The 21,879-nt window shown below is 44.2% G+C and overlaps 1 protein-coding gene across 3 annotated transcripts in view; it reads right to left on the bottom strand.

Annotated features, from left to right (window-relative positions):
• Positions 1-21,879, bottom strand: part of GBE1 (1,4-alpha-glucan branching enzyme 1) — a 158,186-nt gene that overhangs the window by 65,533 nt on the left and 70,774 nt on the right. For all 3 annotated transcript variants that reach the window (XM_064152290.1, XM_064152291.1, XM_064152292.1), the window contains exons 8-9: positions 2,245-2,360; positions 1,654-1,781 (exon numbers count right to left, since the gene is read on the bottom strand). In XM_064152290.1, the coding sequence (XP_064008360.1) occupies positions 1,654-1,781; positions 2,245-2,360 (244 nt within the window). The remainder of the gene's footprint in view (positions 1-1,653; positions 1,782-2,244; positions 2,361-21,879) is intronic.

Genomic DNA, 21,879 nt, shown 5'->3' with positions numbered 1-21,879 from the left:
CCCTAGCCAATCAACTAGACCATGGCACTGAGTGCCTCAGCCAGGCTTTTCTTCAACACCTCCAGGGATGGTGACCTGACCACTCCCTGGGCAGCCCATTCCAATGCCAATCACTCTCTCTGCCAACAACTTAGTCCTAGCATCCAGCCTGTGCTTCCCCTGGCACAACTTGAGGCTGTGTCCCCTTGTTTAATTGCTGGTTGCCTGGCAGAAGAGACCAACCCCCAGCTGGCCACGACCTGCCTTCAGGTAGTTGTAGACAGCAATGAGGTCACCCTGAGCCTCCTCTTCTCCAGGCTAAACACCCCCAGCTCCCTCAGCCTCTCCTCACAGGGCTGTGTTCCAGGCCCCTCACCAGCTTTGTCACCCTTCTCTGGACACATTCCAGCACCTCAACATCTCTGGGTGGGTAACACCCAAACCATCACACTAACAGTAATGCTTTTCAATCCAAAAAGTGTAACTGATATAAATCAACTCAAGAAACATGGTCCACTTACTCCCTCAGAAACCTGGAGAAACTTAATACTACAATTTAGATTAGTATACATAATCAGCATTTACAAATTTGACACATTTTGAAGAAGAATTGTTGATTATGCCAACAGAGCCCAAGACACGCAAAACTACGCTACGGTTGCTAATCATGAGTCACTAGTGATAAACAGCAATCATGCAGAAACAACAAAATAATAAACCCAAATTTCATTACAAGTTCAAGGAGATGAAAGGAAAACAAGCAAACAGAAATTCTCACATTAATGACCCATTAATGCAAATTCCTAAAGTGCATATTCCATTTTTCTTTCCCACAAGGCAAACTCTGCCCATAATACAGTCATAGAATCAGTCAGGGTTGGAAGGGACCACAAGGATCATCTACTTCCAGCCCCTCTGGCTATGGGCAGGGATACCCTACCCTAGAGCAGGCTGCACACAGCCTCATCCAGCCTGGCCTTAAACACCTCCAGGGATGTGGCCTCAACCACCTCCCTGGGAAACCCAGTCCAGCCTCTCACCACTCTCAGGCTGAACAACTTTCTCCTCACATCCACTCTGAATCTCCCCACCTCCAGCTTTGCTCCATTCCCCCCAGCCCTGTTACTCCCTGAGAGCCTAAAAAGTGCCTCCCCAGCTTTTTTGTAGGTCCCCTTCAGATACTGCAAGGCCACAGTGAGGTCTCCTGGGAGCCTCCTCTTCTCCAGACTCAACAGCCCCAACTCTTTCACTCTGTCCTCACGGCAGAGCTGCTCCAGCCCTCTAATCATCCTCCTGGCCCTTCTCTGGACACCCTCTATCACATCCACATTCTTCTTGTAATAGGGGCTCCAGAACTCGATGCAGTACTCCATGTGGGGTCTCACCAGAGTGGAATAGAGGGGGAGAATCACCTCCCTCGACCTGCTGGCCACACATCTCCTGATGCAGCCCAGGATCTGGGTTGGCCCTGTGGGCTGCAAGTCCACACTACTGGCTCATGTTGAGCTTCTCGTTCACCAGCACCTCCAAATCCCTCTCCTCAGGGCTGCTCTCCAGCCACTCGCTTCCCAGTCAATATTTTTTATCTTCTTATTTGATAATTACAGGAAATTCGCATTCTAAAGAAAACTAATCAATATTAATGCCATTGAGGATGCCAAGTTCTGTTCTTACCTCTGCTATGGTTATGCATTCCGGATGCAAAACATTAATCATGTGGTTGGCCAGCATTAGATAACACAAAGCATCTTCATCCACATGTAGGCCAAAATATTCATTGTAATCTCCACTGAATCCTGTGCCTAATAAGAAAGGAAGTTTTAAAGGCTCCAGTTGCAACATGCCCCAGGGATTTTGCATTATGAGGCAAATTTAGTCATAGAATCATAGAATCAACCAGGTTGGAAGAGACCTCCAAGATCACCCAGTCCAACCTAGCACCCAGCCCTAGCCAGTCAACTAGACCATGGCACTAAGTGCCTCAGCCAGGCTTTGCTTGAGCACCTCCAGGGATGGTGACTCCACCACCTCCCTGGGCAGCCCATTCCAATGCCAATCACTCTCTCTCTGAAGAACTTTCTCCTAACATCCAGCCTAGTCCTCCCCCAGCACAGCTTGAGACTGTGTCCCCTTGTTCTACAGCAGAACCAGGACACAGTAGCAAATCTAATTTTTTGAGCAATCCATTAAACTTTCACAACACTGTTTCTACCACAACAGGGCTACAACAGGACTGCACAGACCAGAGGTGAATAAGTGACTTACCAATTCCATGATGGTGATACAGCATAGATGTTACACCATCAAATCGGAAGCCATCAAAACGATACTCTTGGATCCACATTCTCAAATTAGACAGCAGGAATCTCAAAACTTCCCAGCTGCAATGACACCAACGTATTTTATGAGCCCTAGAAACCTTGTGATCAACTAGCCTTTCTTATACAGTGTTCCCTATGGAGATATACAATACTTGTACAGGGTATTTTACCATCTTAATGGCTGCTTCTCCACTTTGCATTAGCTTCTATCTAAGAAGTTTCTTGTCTTTAAATCTTTGTCTTCTACTGCACATAATTTTAAGATTGCAGATAAGGGGCTAGGAAAAATTGTAAACTGTCCATACAGGCATCTAAGTATGTTAATGTTTGAAGACCCATACTTGCCACTGTACTTTTACTTTTCCTCTCTAGAGATGTTTATATTCTATAAGAAAAGTTTTTTGTGGAAATCAAATTATAACAGGCATGATTTCATCCCCAAGATTTTATGCATTTATGGCAATATCTGGACATTAGAAATCTTGAAAAACTATTATTCTCTGTTTGTCTCCTCCCCAGTAAATTGCCTACTGTGTTGCAAATGTACATATTTAAACAACAAAACAATGGATGGAAGCTGAGATCTTTCTGGAAATTCAGAAAAGCAGGGATGGAGTCTAGCAGACACACAAGGAAAGCATGGACATGAAATGGGGAAAATGTAAGAGGTTCTAAATCAAACAAGCACATGGAAGCATTTGTGAACAGAACTAATATTGAGAACCAAAATAGTTTCAGCAATAATTATACTACTATGCATCATTTTCTCTCCTAGGACACTGATCTCACTCTGTTCCAAGACCCCTATTTCTTGTTTTTATTTCCATGCAACTACTCTCTCTACTGCTGTCAGTTCAGGCTGCCTCAGGTACATCTGCAGCAAGATCCCCATTTCAATGAGCCCACCACATGAGGCAGTGAAACATCTCTTGCCTACATCTTCAACACTTGTCAAGGCAATGATTTCTCTCAAGAACCCAACTATGACCCCACTTACTACAGAATATATGATGAGAGAAGAGTATAAGCTACACAGCATTATGTAGGATCTCAACCACCACCACCTTCTGGTGACAGGGACAGAAAGGGGACACCTAGAACAAAACACATCTGTCCACATCACCTCTATAAGTAGTTAGCATAAGGCAATGAAGAAGATCTTTCTACATTGAACTTCATTTAATAGACACTGGAGGCACTAGACTGAGGCAATTACGGCACAAGGAATTTGGACAGAACAGGCTATCTCTGCTTTCCTTCTTCCAAAGCTTGAGTTAGTGGTGCTACCTGAAATGAGAAGGAGGCTGTGGACACACTGTCATGCTGGTAAAATCTTTACTTCATAGCCAATTACATGAATAGGATTCTATTTTTCCCTTTTCATTGTCTGCACTGCACACAGGTGCACTCTTATGCATGTAAAGACAAAAATACTAACTAAACTGAGGAAATGCCAATCAATGTATTGCCTCAGCTCAGTATCTTTTCTGAGCATGCAATGTATCACAAGATTTTTTTTGCTCCATCCTCCTATTCCTCCACTTTGTCCAAACTCATTCACTTCACAACATACCACTCCACTGGGAAGATCTCAGGAACTTGTCTACAGCACCTTTTGTGTATTTGTTATTTCTCAGATGAGATGACTTGCAATGAACGAACAATAGAGAGAGAATGCTTTGATATTGAAAAAGTCCTGTAAAGTGGCAAGCTGGTCACATAAAAATACAACTTTGTAAAATGCTGCCTGCATCTTTTTCTGACCCAGCATTAAATCTGCAGAAAGCTATTTGCTGCAAGCTAAACCCTGTAAGAAAAGTCAAAGTAGTAGTTGTATTGTAATAAAAATACTACCTCACATAGATTTAAGGTCATGCATGTATAAAGACTAAATGCTAAAAGTACCAGCCAGACTTCAAAGTTTTTTTTCTCCTCATTACAGACTGCATGATTTTATAACCTAAAAGTTATTAAGATGAAGAGGATTTGTATGTTTGCAAAACATGCAAGTCTCAGAATGGATAACAAATGTATTTTTACTGCCAGTTGTTGGCCTTGGAAATATTATCTATGGAAAAAGATGGGCAAACAGTAAGAAAACAAATTGTTTTACATGAAAAAAAGTGACTACAGATGAGAACAAACAAGATGGATTTGCTGAAGCAAAAAATTACTTAGCAAGTTGATGAGATCAAAAACCTGAGTAGAAGCAGCAGATGTTTTCCAACCATCTGATTGCACATGGGAGAGAAGATTGTAAATAAATAAATAAGCATTAATTCTGATTCTAGTCTAAGCTTGTAAGAATTCAGTTTCAGGATAACTTCTGGAAAGGTTGTCAAATACTAACAATCACATTGACTTCAGTAACTACACATCTTTAAGCAGGAGCCAGAACAACAGGGTTTTTCAAACACAAAAATCACACAAACCATACTGAGTTTCCTCCACGATTTCACCCAAGTGTGCTAGTTTGAGCCTAGCTGGGATATTTCAGTCAGAAGAATTAGATTACAGCTGTGAAAAGGAAACAATGGGGATGGCTACTTCACTCATAGGCTTGCTGAGATGTGAAAACAAGAACATAGATAGCAGAGCTGCTCTCTGGCTGCCTGCACTTCTCTCCTAAACTTGCTGCCTGTGTAACTAATCCTGCTTTTAACCCCCTTGCTGTCTGTGTAACTAATCCTTCTGCGTTTAACCCCCTTGCTGTCTGTGTAACTAATCCTTCTGCTTTTAACTCCCTTGGCCAATCCTCCAAACTCATCTTGAATGTAAGGCAAAGTCTGGGATAAGGTAGAGGGGTGGGAAGAAGGTGGAAGGGTGGTTGGGAGCCCCTCCTGGAGACTCTGGTTTCTGGGAAGGCTGTTGTGTTTCTGTATCACTTTTTAACTTGTGTATTTCTGTCTACAGCTGTATATATATTGTAAATATCTGCTTGTATATTGTGCTAAGCTGCAAATATAAAGCTTCATTTCTAATTCCTATCTGTCTGAGCCTAGTCTGGGTGATTTCATAAGAGTTGGGGGGCAGGTAAACAACCAAACCATCACACCAAGTCAGTCTGTTCTTGGGAGCAGCAGCATTAGAAATGGAAGTTGACAGAAGTACCAAAACTTTTCCCAGTGTCAGTGGAGGTCAAAATCGTAGCATAATTGAAACACATTCACCAAAAAAAAGCAATAATTCAGGAACATTTCCAGTAGTGCATACTCATAATTTTACAGACAGATATGGAAACAGCAGAGCATTCATTAAGAACATAACTACTTTTGGGGAAAAGATGTATCTTAAATTATAACCCAATACTCTCACACTTTTGCATACCATAAAATTGAGAAAGTTCTTTCACTGCATACTTGATCTAAGAGGGGAAAATAAGTGATATATTATCATTAAGGTACAGATTGATTTACACTTAAATGCTTAATAATTCAGTATTCACTTAGGCATCATTCAAAACAAAGTAGTTTTTTGCAGAAAAGTCTTGCTGGTTCTTTTCTCCTTGTTGAGGCCAAGAGATCAAACATTAAAAACTGAATCCTTAGTCAATCAACTCAATCCTTAGTCAAAGTCATCTAGCTAGATGACCCTGCTTGACAAGGCGATGAGAAATTAACAACTTTCCCACACTAGGTCAATAGAAAACCTGAGTGTGACTTTTAAGACATTTCACACTTAACTTTTTCTCCTACCAGACATTGAGATTCACCATAACAATCTCAAATTTGAATCCATACTTGCACATGTCCAGAGAAGGATGATGAAGCTGGTGAGAGACCTGGAACACAGCTCTATAAGGAGAGGCTGAGGGAGCTGGGAGTGTGCAGCCTGCAGAAGAGGAGGCTCAGGGGGGACCTCATTGCTGTCTACAACTACCTGAAGGGAGGTTGTAGCCAGGTGGGGGTTGGTCTCTTCCACCAGGCAAGCAGCAATAGAACAAGGGGACACAGTCTCAAGTTGTGCCAGGGGAGGTCTAGGCTGGAAGTTAGAAGGAAGTTCTTCACAGAGAGAGTGATTGGCATTGGAATGGGCTAACCAAGGAGGTGGAGGAGTCACTGTCCCTGGAGGTGCTGAAGCAAAGCCTGGCTGAGGCACTTAGTGTCATGGTCTAGCTGACTGGCTAGGGCTGGGTGCTGGGTTGGACTGGATGATCTTGGAGGTCTCTTCCAACCTGGCTGATTCTATGATATTTAGGTTCAAGCTAGTAATGCATTTAAACCAATTAATTTTGTCAGTATGATGAAAAAAAAATAAAAGCAATTAAAAAAATAAATGGATTCTATCTAAACAAGTCTGACAATGCAATTCATGAGGCATATCAATGTTGACATTCAGGTGCTGCATTGATTATTACATATTACAGAATATGTATAGAATCACTGACCTTATGATAATGTAGACTTTTATGATGATTTATCTGTTTTCAATTCTTATTGATCAATTAACATATAGTAGCACTGGACTGCTAAAATACTTCTTTCCTCCAAACATTTCAACAGTTGTCTGGCTTATGTTCCACTAATATAATAACAGAGAAATTGGCACTCAGCCTGATAATGGGAATTTTCAGTGAACTTGCTCAAGTCATTTTATAAACTAAAAACATCATCCATATTTGATAGTTTGTTTGCTTGTTTCTCTCTTGCTGTTAATCACTACACACCAGTTTGCCTGCTATTTAGAGGCACTTTGTTTGATTTGAGTGAGAAAAGGTCTTATCCTGTTTGGAAAACAACACCACAAAGAATAAACTCCTTGTATTTCAACCTCCTTCACTTTGCACAAAGAAGTAATTGCTCATTGTCCTGTGGGTAGCATCACTGCAAAGTCTACAAGCCGTTTTTAGCTAGATGAGGCTGACGAATCGAAGCAGCGCAGCAGGTGCCTGCTTTTTAGCCAAGGCACAATGCTAACTCGCACTGCTGGACTGCTTCCGATACCTGCACTCCTAATTATCCCACTGGTCTGTGGGAACATACATATCTCTCTATTGTTCAACAGAACATGATAAAGTCATTAATAGATCAAAAAAAGAGAGCTTTTGCTTGGTGATCCAGGCTGCATTATGCCTCTGGTGCAGACAACAAACATGAGGGAGCTATCCTCCTAGGGCATAAGATAATCTGTGAGCAGAAAGGGTCAGCAGCTACTTGCCATTTTCTTTGTATTAATCCCCAAAAGAGACAGAAGCTGTGAATTAACTATTTCCTCACTACAACAACCACACAGGCACTGAGTGCTACTTTTTCCAGAATTAGAATTTCTGAAAGGGCATCACATAACTGCAGCCTGGACTAGGGGGAATGGAGCAAAGCTGGAGGTGGGGAGATTCAGGCTGGACATGAGGAGGACATCGTTCAGCATAAGAATGGTGAGAGGCTGGAAGGGGTTGCCCAGGGAGGTGATTGAGGCCCCATGACTGGAGGTGTTCAAGGCCAGGCTGGATGAGGCTGTGGGCAGCCAGCTCTAGGGTAGGGTGTCCCTGCCCATGGCCAGAGGGATTGGAACCGTCTGATCCTTGTGGTCCCTTCCAACCCTGACTGATTCTATGATTCTATTTCAGCAAAATTAAGCTTATTCACTTTTCAAAGTTAATACTGGGACACAAAACAGCTTTTAAGCAAAAAACATATTTTGAAAACCAGCTATATTATCTATGTAGTGGCACAGGTATGAGCAAGTGAGAAATCACAGGAGACTAAAACTTTCATCTTAACACACACTGATTTTTTAACATTGATTAAACAGAAGAAAACAGAGGATAGAGACCTCTCTACACTCTAACTTCCAGTTACAGGAAAATGTAGCTGGTAAAACTTTAAAGAATGGCTGAAATATTCTTGCACTACTCTACTACTATTCTTCAAAATGCCAGAGTATTTTGGACATGATTAAAATAATATATTATGAAACTGATTATTTTAAATGCTTGCCATAAGCAAACAATCCGAAAGACATCAGCATAGTTATGATCCCTTTGGTCAAGCAGCTCAAGCTGTTCAGGTGTGAAGGTCAGAATCATAGAATCAGCCAGTTTGGAAGAGACCTCTTTTATAGTCTGGATTAAGGAAATGGGATAAATTGCTTTAAAATTAGCATAGCTGTAACAACTGCTTTTCACAGAATCACCAAGGTTGGAAGAGACCTCCAAGATCATCCAGTTCAACCTAGCACCCAGCCCTAGCCACTCAACTAGACCATGGCACTAAGTGTCCCATTGTGTCTTTTCTTGAACACCTCCAGGGACAGTGACTCCACCACCTCCCTGGGCAGCCCATTCCAATGCCAATCACTCTCTCTGGGAAGAACTTCTTCCTAATATCCAGCCTATACCTACCCTGGCACAACTTGAGACTGTGTCCCCTTGTTCTATTGCTGGTTGCCTGGGAGAAGAGGCCACCCCCCACCTGGCTACAATGTCCCTTCAGGTAGTTGTAGACAGTAATAAGATCACCCCTGAGCCTCCTCTTCTCCAGGCAAAGGATCAGGCTGGGGACGGTGAGCTGGAGCGGCGGCTGGCCGGGAGCGCCTTGGTCGATCGTCCCTCTGGATAGGTGCGAAGTGCTGTGGGTTGGAGCCATGCAGCGATGGTGGCCCCAGGCGACAGAGGCTAGGAGAGGTAGGCGGAGGAGGGTGGTGGCAGGAGCACTGAATTGCCCTATTAATGAGATGTGTGCCCGAGATGGATGGTCCTTGGCCACAATACTGTCCAATGAGCGTCTGGCAGCAGGCCAAAACATGCCAAATAAGGAAGAGTCCACAGGTCAGGTACCCCCAAATATGGAGAGGGCTCAGGGGGGCCCGCACACGAGGCGCTCATACAACCTATTTAGCTCAACCTTGCAAGCAAGGGCAGGCCAGACTTGAAGGCGCCAGGCTTGTTGTCCCCGTTTTGTCCACTTGGTTTGTTTTCCCCTGGTTTAGACAGAAGAATCCCTTTCGGAGGGAAAACATGGCCAGGCAGGTACAGACTTGCAAACAAGGCCATGTGGGCCTGCGTGGCCCTCCACCGCAAGAGACATCGCCTGCTCTCACAGCCTGCAAGTAAATGACCTGCTCGGCCTGGTGGCTGAGCTTAAAGAGGAGGCTGAAAGGCTGAGGACTAAAGGGAGTGAGAGAGGGAGATAAATTCTTCAAGCCAAACTCTACCTTCCTTGAAACAGTCCTAACTGGCACAGGGCTAAGAATAAAGAAGGCTCCACGTTGTCTCTCCAGCTCGCTGCACAGGCTGACTGCAGAGGAGAGGCAACAGTGGCAACAAGTGTGGCAGGCCAGGTGTGTAGGCATGGCACTACAGCACCCACCCTACCTCCACAGGTGGCCTGTCAAAATGGATGCACTGCTCTGCAGAGAGAATCAAATACCAATGAGGACCACCATCACTTAGCTCAGTGCAGCTGCCAGTGACTGCAGTAAGAGTGAAGGATGGGATGCCATCCAGAGGGCACCTGGACAGGCTGGAGAGGTGGACTGAGGAGAATCTCATGAGCTTCAGTAAGACAAAGTGCAAGGTCTTGCACTTAGGCCTGGGCAACCCTCACTATCAGTACAGGCTGGAGGATGATAATGTTGAGCGCAGCCCTGCAGAAAAGGACTGCAGGGTACTAGTGGATAAGAAGTTGGGCATGAGAAAACAATGCAAACTTGTAGTCCAGAAGGCAAGTTGCAGCCTGGGATGCAGCAAAAGCAGCATTGTCAGCAAATTAAGAGAGGCACTTCTGCCACTCTGCTCTGGTAAGACCTCACCTGGAGTACTGCACCTGACTCTGGCACCCCCAACATAAGAGAGACATGGACCTGCTGAAGCATGTCTAGAAGAGGGCCACAAAGATGATCAGAAGGCTGGAGCACCTCTCCTAAGAAGACAGGCTGAAAGAATTTGAGCTGTTCAGCCTGGTGAAGAGAAGGTTCTGAGGAGACCTTATAGCTACATTTCAGTATCTGAAGGGGATTTACAGGAAGGCTGAGGAAGGATTTTGAGAAGGGCTTGTAGCAACAGGATGAAGAGAATAAGGAAGAAGTTCTTTACAATGAGAGTGGTAAAATATTGTAACAGGTTGCCCAGAAATGTGGTTGAGGCCCTGTCTCTGGAGATGTTCAGGATCAGACTGGATGTGCTCCTGGGCAGGCTGATATAAGTTGGAGATGTCCCTTCTCACTGGAGGGGGTTTGGATGAGATGACCTTTGAAAGTGCCTTTTAACCCAGTGCAATCTGTAAATCTGTTTTGAGGTCTCTACTTCTTGGCCCTTACAATCCTGTAAATGGATGAGGCTTGAAATGAACATTTTCAACAGCAGTAGATCTTGATGCAGACATAGCTTAGAAAGATGCTACCTGTGCTGCCTGAATCATAACTGCACTTTCCTGGCAAACCAGTGGGGGAAGTTCCCAATTCTTTAAGTCTTCCCACGCTACTGTCTGAAGGCTTCCTTAACAGGAAGCTTGATCATTAAAAAAGATTAATCTGTATCTCATCCAGCCATAACAATGATAAAGAGAGCTACTTCCCCACCCCTGTTAGGGCCTCTGAATTTAAAATAAATATTAATCTTTGATCTATATCCCTGAGCTTTTTTCTCAGATTTATCAAATATCTTAATTACGACCTCACTGTCTTCTCCTTCCCTATTTACTGCTTACAATCAATTTCTTATCACTTTACCTCTATTCTCTGCATTGTGAGGTTTTGTTTGTTTTAAAGATAAATTGATCCATACCATGACCTTTCTGTTTCACTTGATTAGATTATGCTTGCTTTACTACCTGTACAGAATTTAAAACACAGAAAGTACACAATTTATACACTAAGACACTGCAAAGATGTTGACAGAGCCCCCCAAGAATTCACTTGCAATCTTTGATCTGCAAAGCAGCTTTATCTCTAAAAGCATTAAATAAAACAAGTGACAGTGTGTTACAGATTGGAGTTTCATCCTCCCTTAAGATCCATTACGACACCAAAAACATGTAAAAACTGTCTGTTAGGGAGTACTCCAAATTCCTTTCTTCTCTTCCCCCCTCTGAGGGTTTGAATGCGGAGAAGGTGGTGCAAAAACTGCTTCCCCCCACCCCCTGCCCTGCAGGCTTGAAGGGGGAACAGCAGGAGGTGCCTTTCCACATGTGCTGACCCATGTGGAAGCCCGCACTGGTGGGTGGCTGGGTTTCCACACCCAGTATGAAATGGCAAATGGACACTTTGTCTAGAGAAGCATAAATAAAGCAAGGGAGAAGGTGAGGAGGCTCCTGCCTTGAAAGAGTTCCCGCCTTGACAGAGTGCCCAACAGGACAGGTTCCTGCCATTTTGGACCAGCCTCACTTTTGGATGGCTCCTACCTTTTTGCACAGCTCTCGGTTTTACACCATCCCTGCCTTTGGATGGTTCTCCTCCCTTTTGCACCATTCTGTGCAAACTTGCAGGCTTGGCAAGCCCTGGGGTCCTTTGAGAGAGCTGCCAGTGGCATACAGACCCAACTACTCTTGGACCGTATCGGCAGCCAATTTCCTGTCTGCCTTCCACGCTGGAGAGACCTTAGCAGTTTGTCCCTGCTGTTGCAGAGACAGCGTCGCTTCCACACATCCCTGTCTTGTGGCAGCTGTGTCTCAAGACATTTCTGAGTTTGGCAGCTTTGCCACTCATCTTGGGCTTCTGCTATGTGGTTCTGCATTATTGGATATTGCTTGCAGCATCAGGAGGCAGCAGAGAGCAGAGAAATCCAGCAAGGGATCACTGCTGAATACCTATCTCAGCTCTGTGAGTAAAGCCTGCTGTTCCCTTCATTCTCTGCTCAGCCTGATTGACAGTGGGGTGAAGCTGTGTTTATAGCCTAGCCTTTTCCATTCCCTGACTTCCCAAATCTCTAAATCTGTCCATAACATCCTTTTGAAGAATTTCCAATCGAACTAGAGTCTGTAAATAAACTTAAACTAGTTTTGTATATAGTTTGGGGGCAGGGTTCAGGAAAATAAAATCATTCTATTTTTAGAGTTCCTGCCTTGGCCACATTAATTCCCTGCCTCCACAACACTGTCAAATCACAATTAGATAGCTTAGCCTAAAAGTTTCATGGCAAACTCTCATTACAGCTAAGGAGAAGTCCTCAGTTAGGAAAAACTGATTAACACTGCCAGAACTCAGGACCCAACTGTGGAACCAAGAGGACTCATTATGAAATAAAGAATGCACATAGGTCGCTACAAGCAGATTAAAGGTTTTGACAAATCATAACTGCTGTGGAATAGAAGTTAAATTATTTGCCTGCTCAGATTCATGCATGAGTAAACAGTACTCTGACATCAGTAAGGGAAGAATGACCTACATTAAGGACACATGAAAGATTCTGAACTAGAGGAGATAAATTAATGAAGAAGAACACTACCTGCCTGAAATAAAAAGAAGTCAGAAATATAAGTGTTAAGAGGTGGGCATCTGAAAGCATACAAGATCTTAACCTCAGGAAGTATAGAAATAACATCTTTCTCAGAGAGCTCTAGGTTATCCACTTGTCAAACATGAACCTATTCACATCTGTCCTGGATAAACACTCTTCTACTGAATCTCAAAGAAGAACAGAGGTCTTCACCAGAACACGGTCAACATTCTAAACTGGTCTGAAGTATGGAGTCTACTCTGAAGCCTGAAGGGGATGCAGTCCTTACTGAGCTCTGAAACGCTGTCTCAAGCCTGAGTCTACCTGGGAAATGTGGACAAAGGGCCCTGATCCTGCTGCTGGTTGGTTTTTTGTAGTGGAGCAAGGAGGTGAGACCACCTCTTGCTGACCTCAGACTTGGGCAAGGAGATAAAGACTTACTGGTGATGGAGATCCTGATACCACATGTTCTTGGTGTCCTTTGAGCCTTGGAAGGAAGAGCAGCTTTGCCCTTCCACAGCAACCTTGTCTGCTGCTTAGGATGTAGCAGTGGAAGTACAAATGTGATGCGCTGAGCATCAGCAACCTCTCCACTCGTAGGTCTGGCCAGCCTATGAAGGAGCCTACAGGATAGCTGGAGATGGGCTTTCTACAACTGCACATGCTGGCAGGACAGGGGGTAATAGTTTCCAACTGGAAGAAGATAAGTACAGATTAGACCCTAGGAAGAAATTCTTCCCTATCAGGGTGGTAAGGCACTAGAACAGGTTGCCCACAAGCAGGGGAGGCTTCAATCCTGGGGGCATTCAAGGCCAGGTTGGATGGGGCCTTGAGCAACCTGGGCTAATAGGAACTGCCCCTGCCCATGGCAGGAGGGTTGGAACTAGATGATGTTCAAAGTCACTTCCAACCCAGATCCTTCTAAGATATAAGGCCTTGCAATTGTGGGGGAAAAAAAACAACCTAGCACAAAAGTTTCCTGTATTCACAGCCAATATTGTACCCCTTGGCAATGTTTTGCTACCCAAAGAGACAGTGAAAACAAACAAAAAAAAAACAGCCCCCATGGACTTAAAGCAAAGAGCTAGAGAAAGATGTGCTACTCCTAATTGATCTTGCCATAATAAGGTGGCAAAATGTCACACAAAGTAGTGATATGTTAACAGTCCCTCTCAATCTGTTTCTGGTCATGTGTTTAAGTATCAAGCCCACCATTAAGTCTACCAGCTGTAAGAGGAGCAGCAGTGAGGGCAAAACCCAGAACTTGTTCAGATGAGTGCATGAAACCTTCAGACAAGTAGTGACTAGCATCATTAAAGAAGACAGCAACTTCTGCTGGGCAGTAGAGGACCTTCTGCACAGCAACAGAGAGACTTTTTTTCCTTGCCTTTATTTTCAACAAAACGGGTGCTTAAAGCTAGTAATGGTCACTGATACCAGCTTTCCCAGTGGGAGTTGAACTTCTGATGAACTGCTTAAGCAGCTTTCCCTTAGAGAAACTGTCATTAGGCAGTTCATTCCCAGAAGAGTGACGTTTCCAAATGGCTTGAATCTAGAGAAAGCAATCTCACAGCTTTCTTAGAAACAAGAAAACAGACAGGAGAGGGTAGCCACACAAAGTATCAGATGTGTGCAAACTGGCCACGTTTCCAAGGGAGTCAAGGGTCTATTTTTCTATATTCCTGGATGGTATTTGGTCACCTTGAACATAATTTCCAGGCATGCACTTCTCACAACTGTTAAATGCCTCTCACTCATTTAAAGAATGACATCTAATTAAGATGAAGGATGGATGGCTGTAGGAGTGAAAGACTTTTCACCACAACCACTTATCCTCAGCAATTTTGAGCATTTTTACAGATTGATATAGACCTTCGAAAAGAACTGGTAGGGGGAAAAAATGTCTCCTATATTTTCACAGGGCTACTCAATTAGGCTGGACTGTGTACGAGGTAAAAATGCTAAAAATAAAACTAGTGCTTGACTGCTATGAACAGTAAGAAATAAGAGGTAGTTGAGACCCTCCTTTACTTAGAAATCTGTACTGCACAAACACTGGTATCTTGCACTTGTAAGATTAAGTGAATACTAAACATGTAACCTAGGCACATTTGAATCCAGAAAGATGGTTTTATTCTTAGCCACATAAATTGAGGAAGTATTTATGCCATCATAATAAGAAAGCCAATGACATTACATTATTACAAGTCTGTAACAAATAAGTTGGTGCAAGACTAAAAGTTTCGTGTGACTATTAAGAATAAAAGGTAGTTATAACAGTACTTAAGTGTTGAAATTCCATTCCCCAAACTAAAATAGAAAAGCTAAAAAGTATTTCAGAATTTCAGGGCTAGCCTTCAGGAAAACAGTCTTTAATGATTTACAGAAAATATGCTGAGAATTTGAAGTGAAAGAAGGATTACTTTTCAAATTTAGAAGCATTTATTCAGGGACGATTGGGAGTCCTTGTACAAATTACATTATACACATAGAATCAACCAGGTTGGAAGAGACCTTCAAGATCATCCAGTCAAACCTATCACCCAGCCCTGTCCAAGCACAGAATCAACCAGGTTGGAAGAGATGTTCAAGATCATCCAGTCAAACCTATCACCCAGCCCTGTCCAAGCACAGAATCAACCAGGTTGGAAGAGATGTTCAAGATCATCCAGTCAAACCTAGCACCCAGCCCTGTCCAAGCACAGAATCAACCAGGTTGGAAGAGACCTCCAAGATCACCCAGTCCAACCTATCACCCAGCCCTGTCCAAGCACAGAATCAACCAGGTTGGAAGAGACCTTCAAGATCATCCAGTCAAACCTATCACCCAGCCCTGCCCAAGCACAGAATCAACCAGGTTGGAAGAGACCTCCAAGATCACCCAGTCCAACCTATCACCCAGCCCTGTCCAAGCACAGAATCCACCAGGTTGGAAGAGACCTTCAAGATCATCCAGTCAAACCTAGCACCCGGCCCTGTCGAAGCACAGAATCAACCAGGTTGGAAGAGACCTCCAAGATCACCCAGTCCAACCTATCACCCAGCCCTGTCCAAGCACAGAATCCACCAGGTTGGAAGAGACCTCCAAGATCACCCAGTCAAACCTATCACCCAGCCCTGTCCAAGCACAGAATCAACCAGATTGGAAGAGACCTCCAAGATCATCCAGTCCAACCTATCACCCAGCCCTGTCCAAGCACAGAATCAACCAGGTTGGAAGAGACCTCCAAGATCATCCAGTCCAACCTATCGCTCAGCCCTAGCTAATCAACCAGACCATGGTACTGAGTGTCTCATCCAGGCTTTTCTTGAACACCTCCAGGGATGGCAACTCCACCACCTCCCTGGGCAGCCCATTCCAATAACAAATCACTCTCTCTGTGAAGAACTTCCTCCTAACATCCAGCCTATATACTCCTGATAAGAGTAAGCTAAAAAATCTCAAATAAAACATTCAGATATTTGACATAAAAATGGAAGCAGTAACTCAAGTATTACTTAGCAAAGGTTATGTCCTGCAAAATATGAATATAAGAACAGCCTTGGAGGCAAAACAGATTGGTACTTATTTTAATGCCATTTAATATTCTTGATGCTTTTCCCTCAGAGGGATTCTTTAAGCAAATATTTTTTTTTGTGGACAACAACCTGCAGTTTTAAGAAAGCCTTCAAGACACAGACATTTTAAAATAGAGGAATGCTTCAAACATTACAAAACTCTTTAGAGGGATGAAAAAGACTAAATGGATTTCGGATACAGTTTGGAATACTTAAACACCTGTACCACAAGCAAATGATACACTAGTAAAAATTTTTGACAACATTTATATTTCCCCAAAGTAATCTCAGACTCACAGAATCAACCAGGTTGGAAGAGACCTCCAAGATCATCCACTCCAACCTAGCACCCAGTCCTAGCCAGTCAACCAGATCATGGCACTAAGTGCCTCAGCCAGGCTTTTGTTCAACACCTCCAGGGACAGCAACTCCACCACCTCCCTGGGCAGCCCATTCCAATGCCAATCCTCTCTCTGGCAGAAGCTTCCTCCTAACATCCAGCCTACGCTTCCCCCGGCACAACTTGAGACTGTGTCCCCTTGTTCTACTGCTGGTTGCCTGGGAGAAGAGACCAACCCCCACCTGGCTACAACCTCCCTTCAGGTAGCTGTAGACAGCAATGAGATCCCCCTTGAGCCTCCTCTTCTGCAGGCTGCACACCCCCAGCTCCCTCAGCCTCTCCTCATAGGTTTGTGCTCCAGGCCCCTCACCAGCTTCGTCACTCTTCTCTGGACATGTTTCACCACTTCAACATCACTCTTAAATTGAGGGGCTCAGAACTGGACACAGTGTGGCCTGACCAGTGTTGAGTACAGGGGAAGAATAACCTCCCTTATCCTACTGGCCACACTGTTCCTGATGCAGGCCAGGATGCATCAGGACCCATTCAGGACATGGAGATCCTGTCTCCATGTCCTGAATGGTAAGTTACTGATTTCCTCCACTGAGGATGCAGGGGGTAAGGAAAGGTCACTCCTTATACTAGTTTTAACTAATACAAAGCTTAGATTACTTCCTCTCACACTTTCAGATTTTATCCTCAGCATAAACAACTGCACTGGATAGAGTCCAAAACTTTGTTTTCAGCTCTACGGGTGAAAGCTGTTCAGTAATGTGAGAGAGTTCAGCATGAAGGGCAGAAAAGTTTGTACAACAAATTGTTGCCTTTACAGCAAAAGGACATTTCCAGTGGCAGGCTCAGAGAGTCTGAAGATTATCTTACATCACCCCTAGCGTGAGGTTCAGGGAATGACTGCGGAGCTAAGCAGCCATCTGGCAAAATTGATTTACACATGCATCAGTCCTTACTACCTTTCAGCAAGCACATCTGAAATGGTTGCATTTGCACAAAAGAGCACAGACCTGAAGTACAGGATTCATATTAAACAGAAATCAATTCTTAAGCATAACACAGTACTTCTCAGCTTGCTGCACTTTTTAAAGCCACATTCCTCAGGAATGCAATTAAAGATGTTAGCTCATCTTACACTGTGTCAATAGTGTTCAGACCTTGCGAGTGTGATGCTTTCTACATGCTTCATAAATACTTTTTCTTGTAAGAGAAGTGAGAGATGGGTTTGTACTTAAATACACTTAGTTATTACCTCAATTTCTTACAAGATACTATCAGTTCAGCTATGTCACTTGTACCTCTGCAACATCTCTGGGTGACGTGCTCTGTGTCTCATCAGCTTCACAATGACAAATTACCTCCTTATGTACCATCTAAAGCCATTCTCTTTCAGTTTAAAATCACTGCCCCTTGCTCTGCCACTACAGGCCTTGGTAAGAAATCTGTCTTTCAAATGCCCCCCCTTTAAGCACTGAATGGTCTCCATGAAGCCTTCTCTTCTCCAAGCTGAACAACTCCAACTCTCTTAGACTGCCCCCACAAAAGAGGTGCTCTAGCCCGCTCCTCTTTTTGTGTCTCTCCTCTGGACTCACTCTAACAGACCCATGTCTGTCTGTCTTACGCTGGGGATCCCAGAACTGGATGCAGTACTCTAGGTAGGATCTTGCAGCATGGATCAGAGGGGCAGAATCCCCTCCCACAACTTGCAGGCCATGATTTTCTTTATTCAATCCAGGATACAGCTGGCTTTCTGGGCTGCAAGTACACGTAGTCAGTACATGCTCCATTTTTCATCCACCAGTGGCCCCGAGTTCTTCTCTGCAGGACTGCTCTCAGTCAATTAATCTTCCACGCTGTATCGATCCTGAGGATTGTGCTGACATAGGTGCAAGACTTGGCACTTGTTGAGCTTCATGAATTTTGCACAGCTCCACCTCTCAAGCCTGTCAAGGTCCTTCTGGATGGCATCCCATACCTTCAGAATGTCAACTGCCCACATAGAATCACAGAATCAGTCAGGGTTGGAAGGGACCACAAAGGTCATCTAGTTCCAACCCCCCTGCCATGCCCAGCAACACCCTACCTAGATCGGACTGGCCACAGCCTAAGCCAGCCTGGCCTTAAATGCCTCCAGGCATGGGGCCTCATCCACCTCCCTGGGCAAACCCATTCCAGGCTCTCACCATTCTCATGCTGAAGAACTTCCTCATGGCCAGTCCAAATAGTCCCCCTAGTCCTGTCACTTCCTGATAGCCTAAAAAGTCCCTCCCCAGCTTTTTTGTAGGCCCCCTTCAGATGCACAGCTTAGTGTCATCAGCAAATGTGCGAAAGTTGCACTTGGTGCTACTGTCCACATCATTAATAAAGATGCTAAATGGTACCGGTTCCAGTATGGAATCCTGGGGCACAGTCAACTTGCTAGAGGGCAGAGATGCCACCCAGAGGGACTGGGAGAGGCTGGAGAGGTGTGCCCAGGCCAGTCTCATGACATTCAGCAAAGCCATGTGTAAGGTCCTGCACATGGGTTGGTGCAATCCCAAGCACAGATACAAGCTAGGTGGTGAATGATTGAGAGCAGCCCTGAGGAAAAGGACCTGGGGGTCTGGGTTGACAAAAAGCTCAACATGAACCAGCAGTGTGCATGTGCAGCTCAGACAGCAACCCTGTGCTGGGCTGCAGCAAGAGAAGTGTGGCCAGCAGGGCATAGGAGAGGATTCTGCCCCTTTACTCGGCTCTCGTCAGACCCCACCTGTGTGCAGTTCTGGAGCCCCCAACACAAGAAGGACATTAAACTATTAGAGTGAATCCAGAGGAGGGACACAAAGATGATCAGAGGGCTGCAGCAGCTCTGCTATGAGGACAGGCTACAAGAGTTGGGGCTCTTCAGCCTGGAGAAGAGAAGGTTTCAAGGAGACTTTACAGTGGCCTTCCAGTATCTGAAGGGGGCCTACAGGAAGGCTGGGGAGGGACTATTGACAAGGTCTTGTAGTGACAGGACAAAGGGGAATGGGTTTAAACAGGCAGAGGAGAGATTCAAAATGGATGTTAGGAAAGGGTTGTTTGCAGTGAGGGTGGTGAGACACTGGCACAGGTTGCCCAGGGAGGTTGTGGCTGCTCCCTCCCTGGAGGTGTTCAAGGCCAGGCTGGATGAGGCCTTGAGCAACCTGTTCTTGTGGGAGGTGTCCCTACCTATGGCAGGGGCTTGGAACTGGATGATCTTCGAGGTCACTTCCAAACTAAACCATTCTATAATTCTATGGCAATAAATTGTCTTTTTCTTGCCAGTGAGTTTTTAAAACTGTATTTCAAGTGGATCTGTACCTTGTACAACACAAACACATGAGAATCAGGGGGGAAAAAAAACAACAAAAGTAATTACAATTTTCTTAATCTCATCTTCTTTCTCTGCCATAAGCAGTACCATGCCTAATTTTCCTCCTACACACAATTTCTTTGGAAGAAATCCTATTAGAAGAAAGCCAACATTCCAAATTTCGCTCACAGATTCTCTTTCAAAATCTCCTCCTGATCTCCAATTCAAACAACTGTTCCCCTTTTCTCCAGTACTATCTTCTATTCACAATGCATACTGCTTACATAACCTGATGCAGTAAAAACAAAAGAATGCCCTGAAAGCTGCCAGTGTAAGCATGGATGGCTAACTGCAAGACCATTACTGAATTTGGACTGAGGAGTGATTTCCTAGTGTTTAATGTCACCTAATTTTAGATCCCTATTGAAATACCCTACTCAAATTCAAGTGAGAGTGACTGCATCTATTCCAGTTATGATTGAATCTAATTGGCTAAAATTGGTGACCTCTGCGCTTCAAAACCTGCTGCTGATCAAAATGTACAACAATTGGCTGAAGTTTTTCAGTGTGCCTTTTGTTCATCTATCAATATGCTGCTTTTTCACTACACCACATTTTGTGCAGCTGCGTTTTAGAAACTTCAGGTGAAGCTGTGATTGCTCTGTTGGAGATTAATATTATAGAATCAGTCAGAGTTGGAAGGGACCACAAGGATCATTTAGTTTCAGTCCTTCTGCCATGGGCAGGGATATCCTACCCTAGAGCAGCCTGGCCACAGCCTCAGCCAGCCTGGCTTTAAACATCTCCAGCCATGGGGCCTCAACCATCTCCCTGGGCAACCCATTCCAAGTTCTCACCACTCTCATGCTGAACTTCCTCCTCACATCCAGTCTGAACCTAACCACCTGCAGCTTTGCTCCTAGTCCTGTCACTCCCTGAGAGTCTAAAAAGTGCTTCTCCAGCTTTTCTGCAGACCCCCTTCAGATACTGGAAGGCCATAAGAAGGTCACCTGGGAGCCTTCTCTTCTCCAGACTGAACAGCCCCAACTCTCAGTCTGTCCTCACAGTAGAGTTGCTCCAGCCCTCTGATCAAGCCAGTGGCCCTTCTCTGGACACACTCCATCATCTCCACATCCTTCTTGTAATGGGGGCTCCAGAACTGGACGCAGAATATGGATGAACTGGATGCACTGGAATTGACTTTGAGAAGTCAATTCCCTTGTATATGACACATCCATTCTTTGATCGTTTTCCTCTCCTGATTGAGGTACAACCATAATGCAACCATATGTGAAAAGAACTGGATGCAACATGGGAAACCAGATGAAATATGGGAAACTGGATGCAACATGGGAAAGTGGACACTTCAGAGAAAGTCACAGGTATTGCTACATAAAGCTCTGAGTTTCAGAGCATCTGTGGCTTTAAAGCCTCCCAGTCTATCAACCTGAGTGAAGCAAAAAAGAATTAAACTTCCAGATGAATGTTCAATTAAAATGATGAAACAAATTCTACAGCATATAAAACAAGTCACATACTTGTATCTGGAAAGTATTTTTTTTTCACTGTTATTTAAATAATTCCTATTGCAGTTAAGTTTCAATATATCATCCCTTCTGTCAATGCTTTCAGTACTCATTCACTTCAAGAAAGGCAATTTATTAACTGCTGTGTGCCCGTACCTGAAGGTGCTTACTTGCCAACGCTGACAATGGTTGCTAAAAGGAAGAAAATACACAAGCCCCCAAAGATCTTCACAGACACAGAAGGTCTTAAGTTTTATAAAGTAGATTTATGCCTTTACAAGGCCTCTCAACGAGTTCAGTCTGCTAGAAGCAGACTGCTAAGGACATATGTGGCATATGCAGGCAGGATTTTAGAAGTCAATCTCCAACCAAAATAATTAAATTTATGAGCTTTGGGGGAAAAAAAAAAAAGCCAACCACAAAACCCCAATCAATTAAATCTTACTATTACATTATAA

The sequence above is a fragment of the Pogoniulus pusillus genome, chromosome 12 (genome assembly GCF_015220805.1).
Source record: "Pogoniulus pusillus isolate bPogPus1 chromosome 12, bPogPus1.pri, whole genome shotgun sequence".
Lineage (NCBI taxonomy): Eukaryota > Metazoa > Chordata > Aves > Piciformes > Lybiidae > Pogoniulus > Pogoniulus pusillus.
Note: the sequence above shows the minus strand (reverse complement) of the source record. Positions and strands in the feature narration are given on the sequence as shown.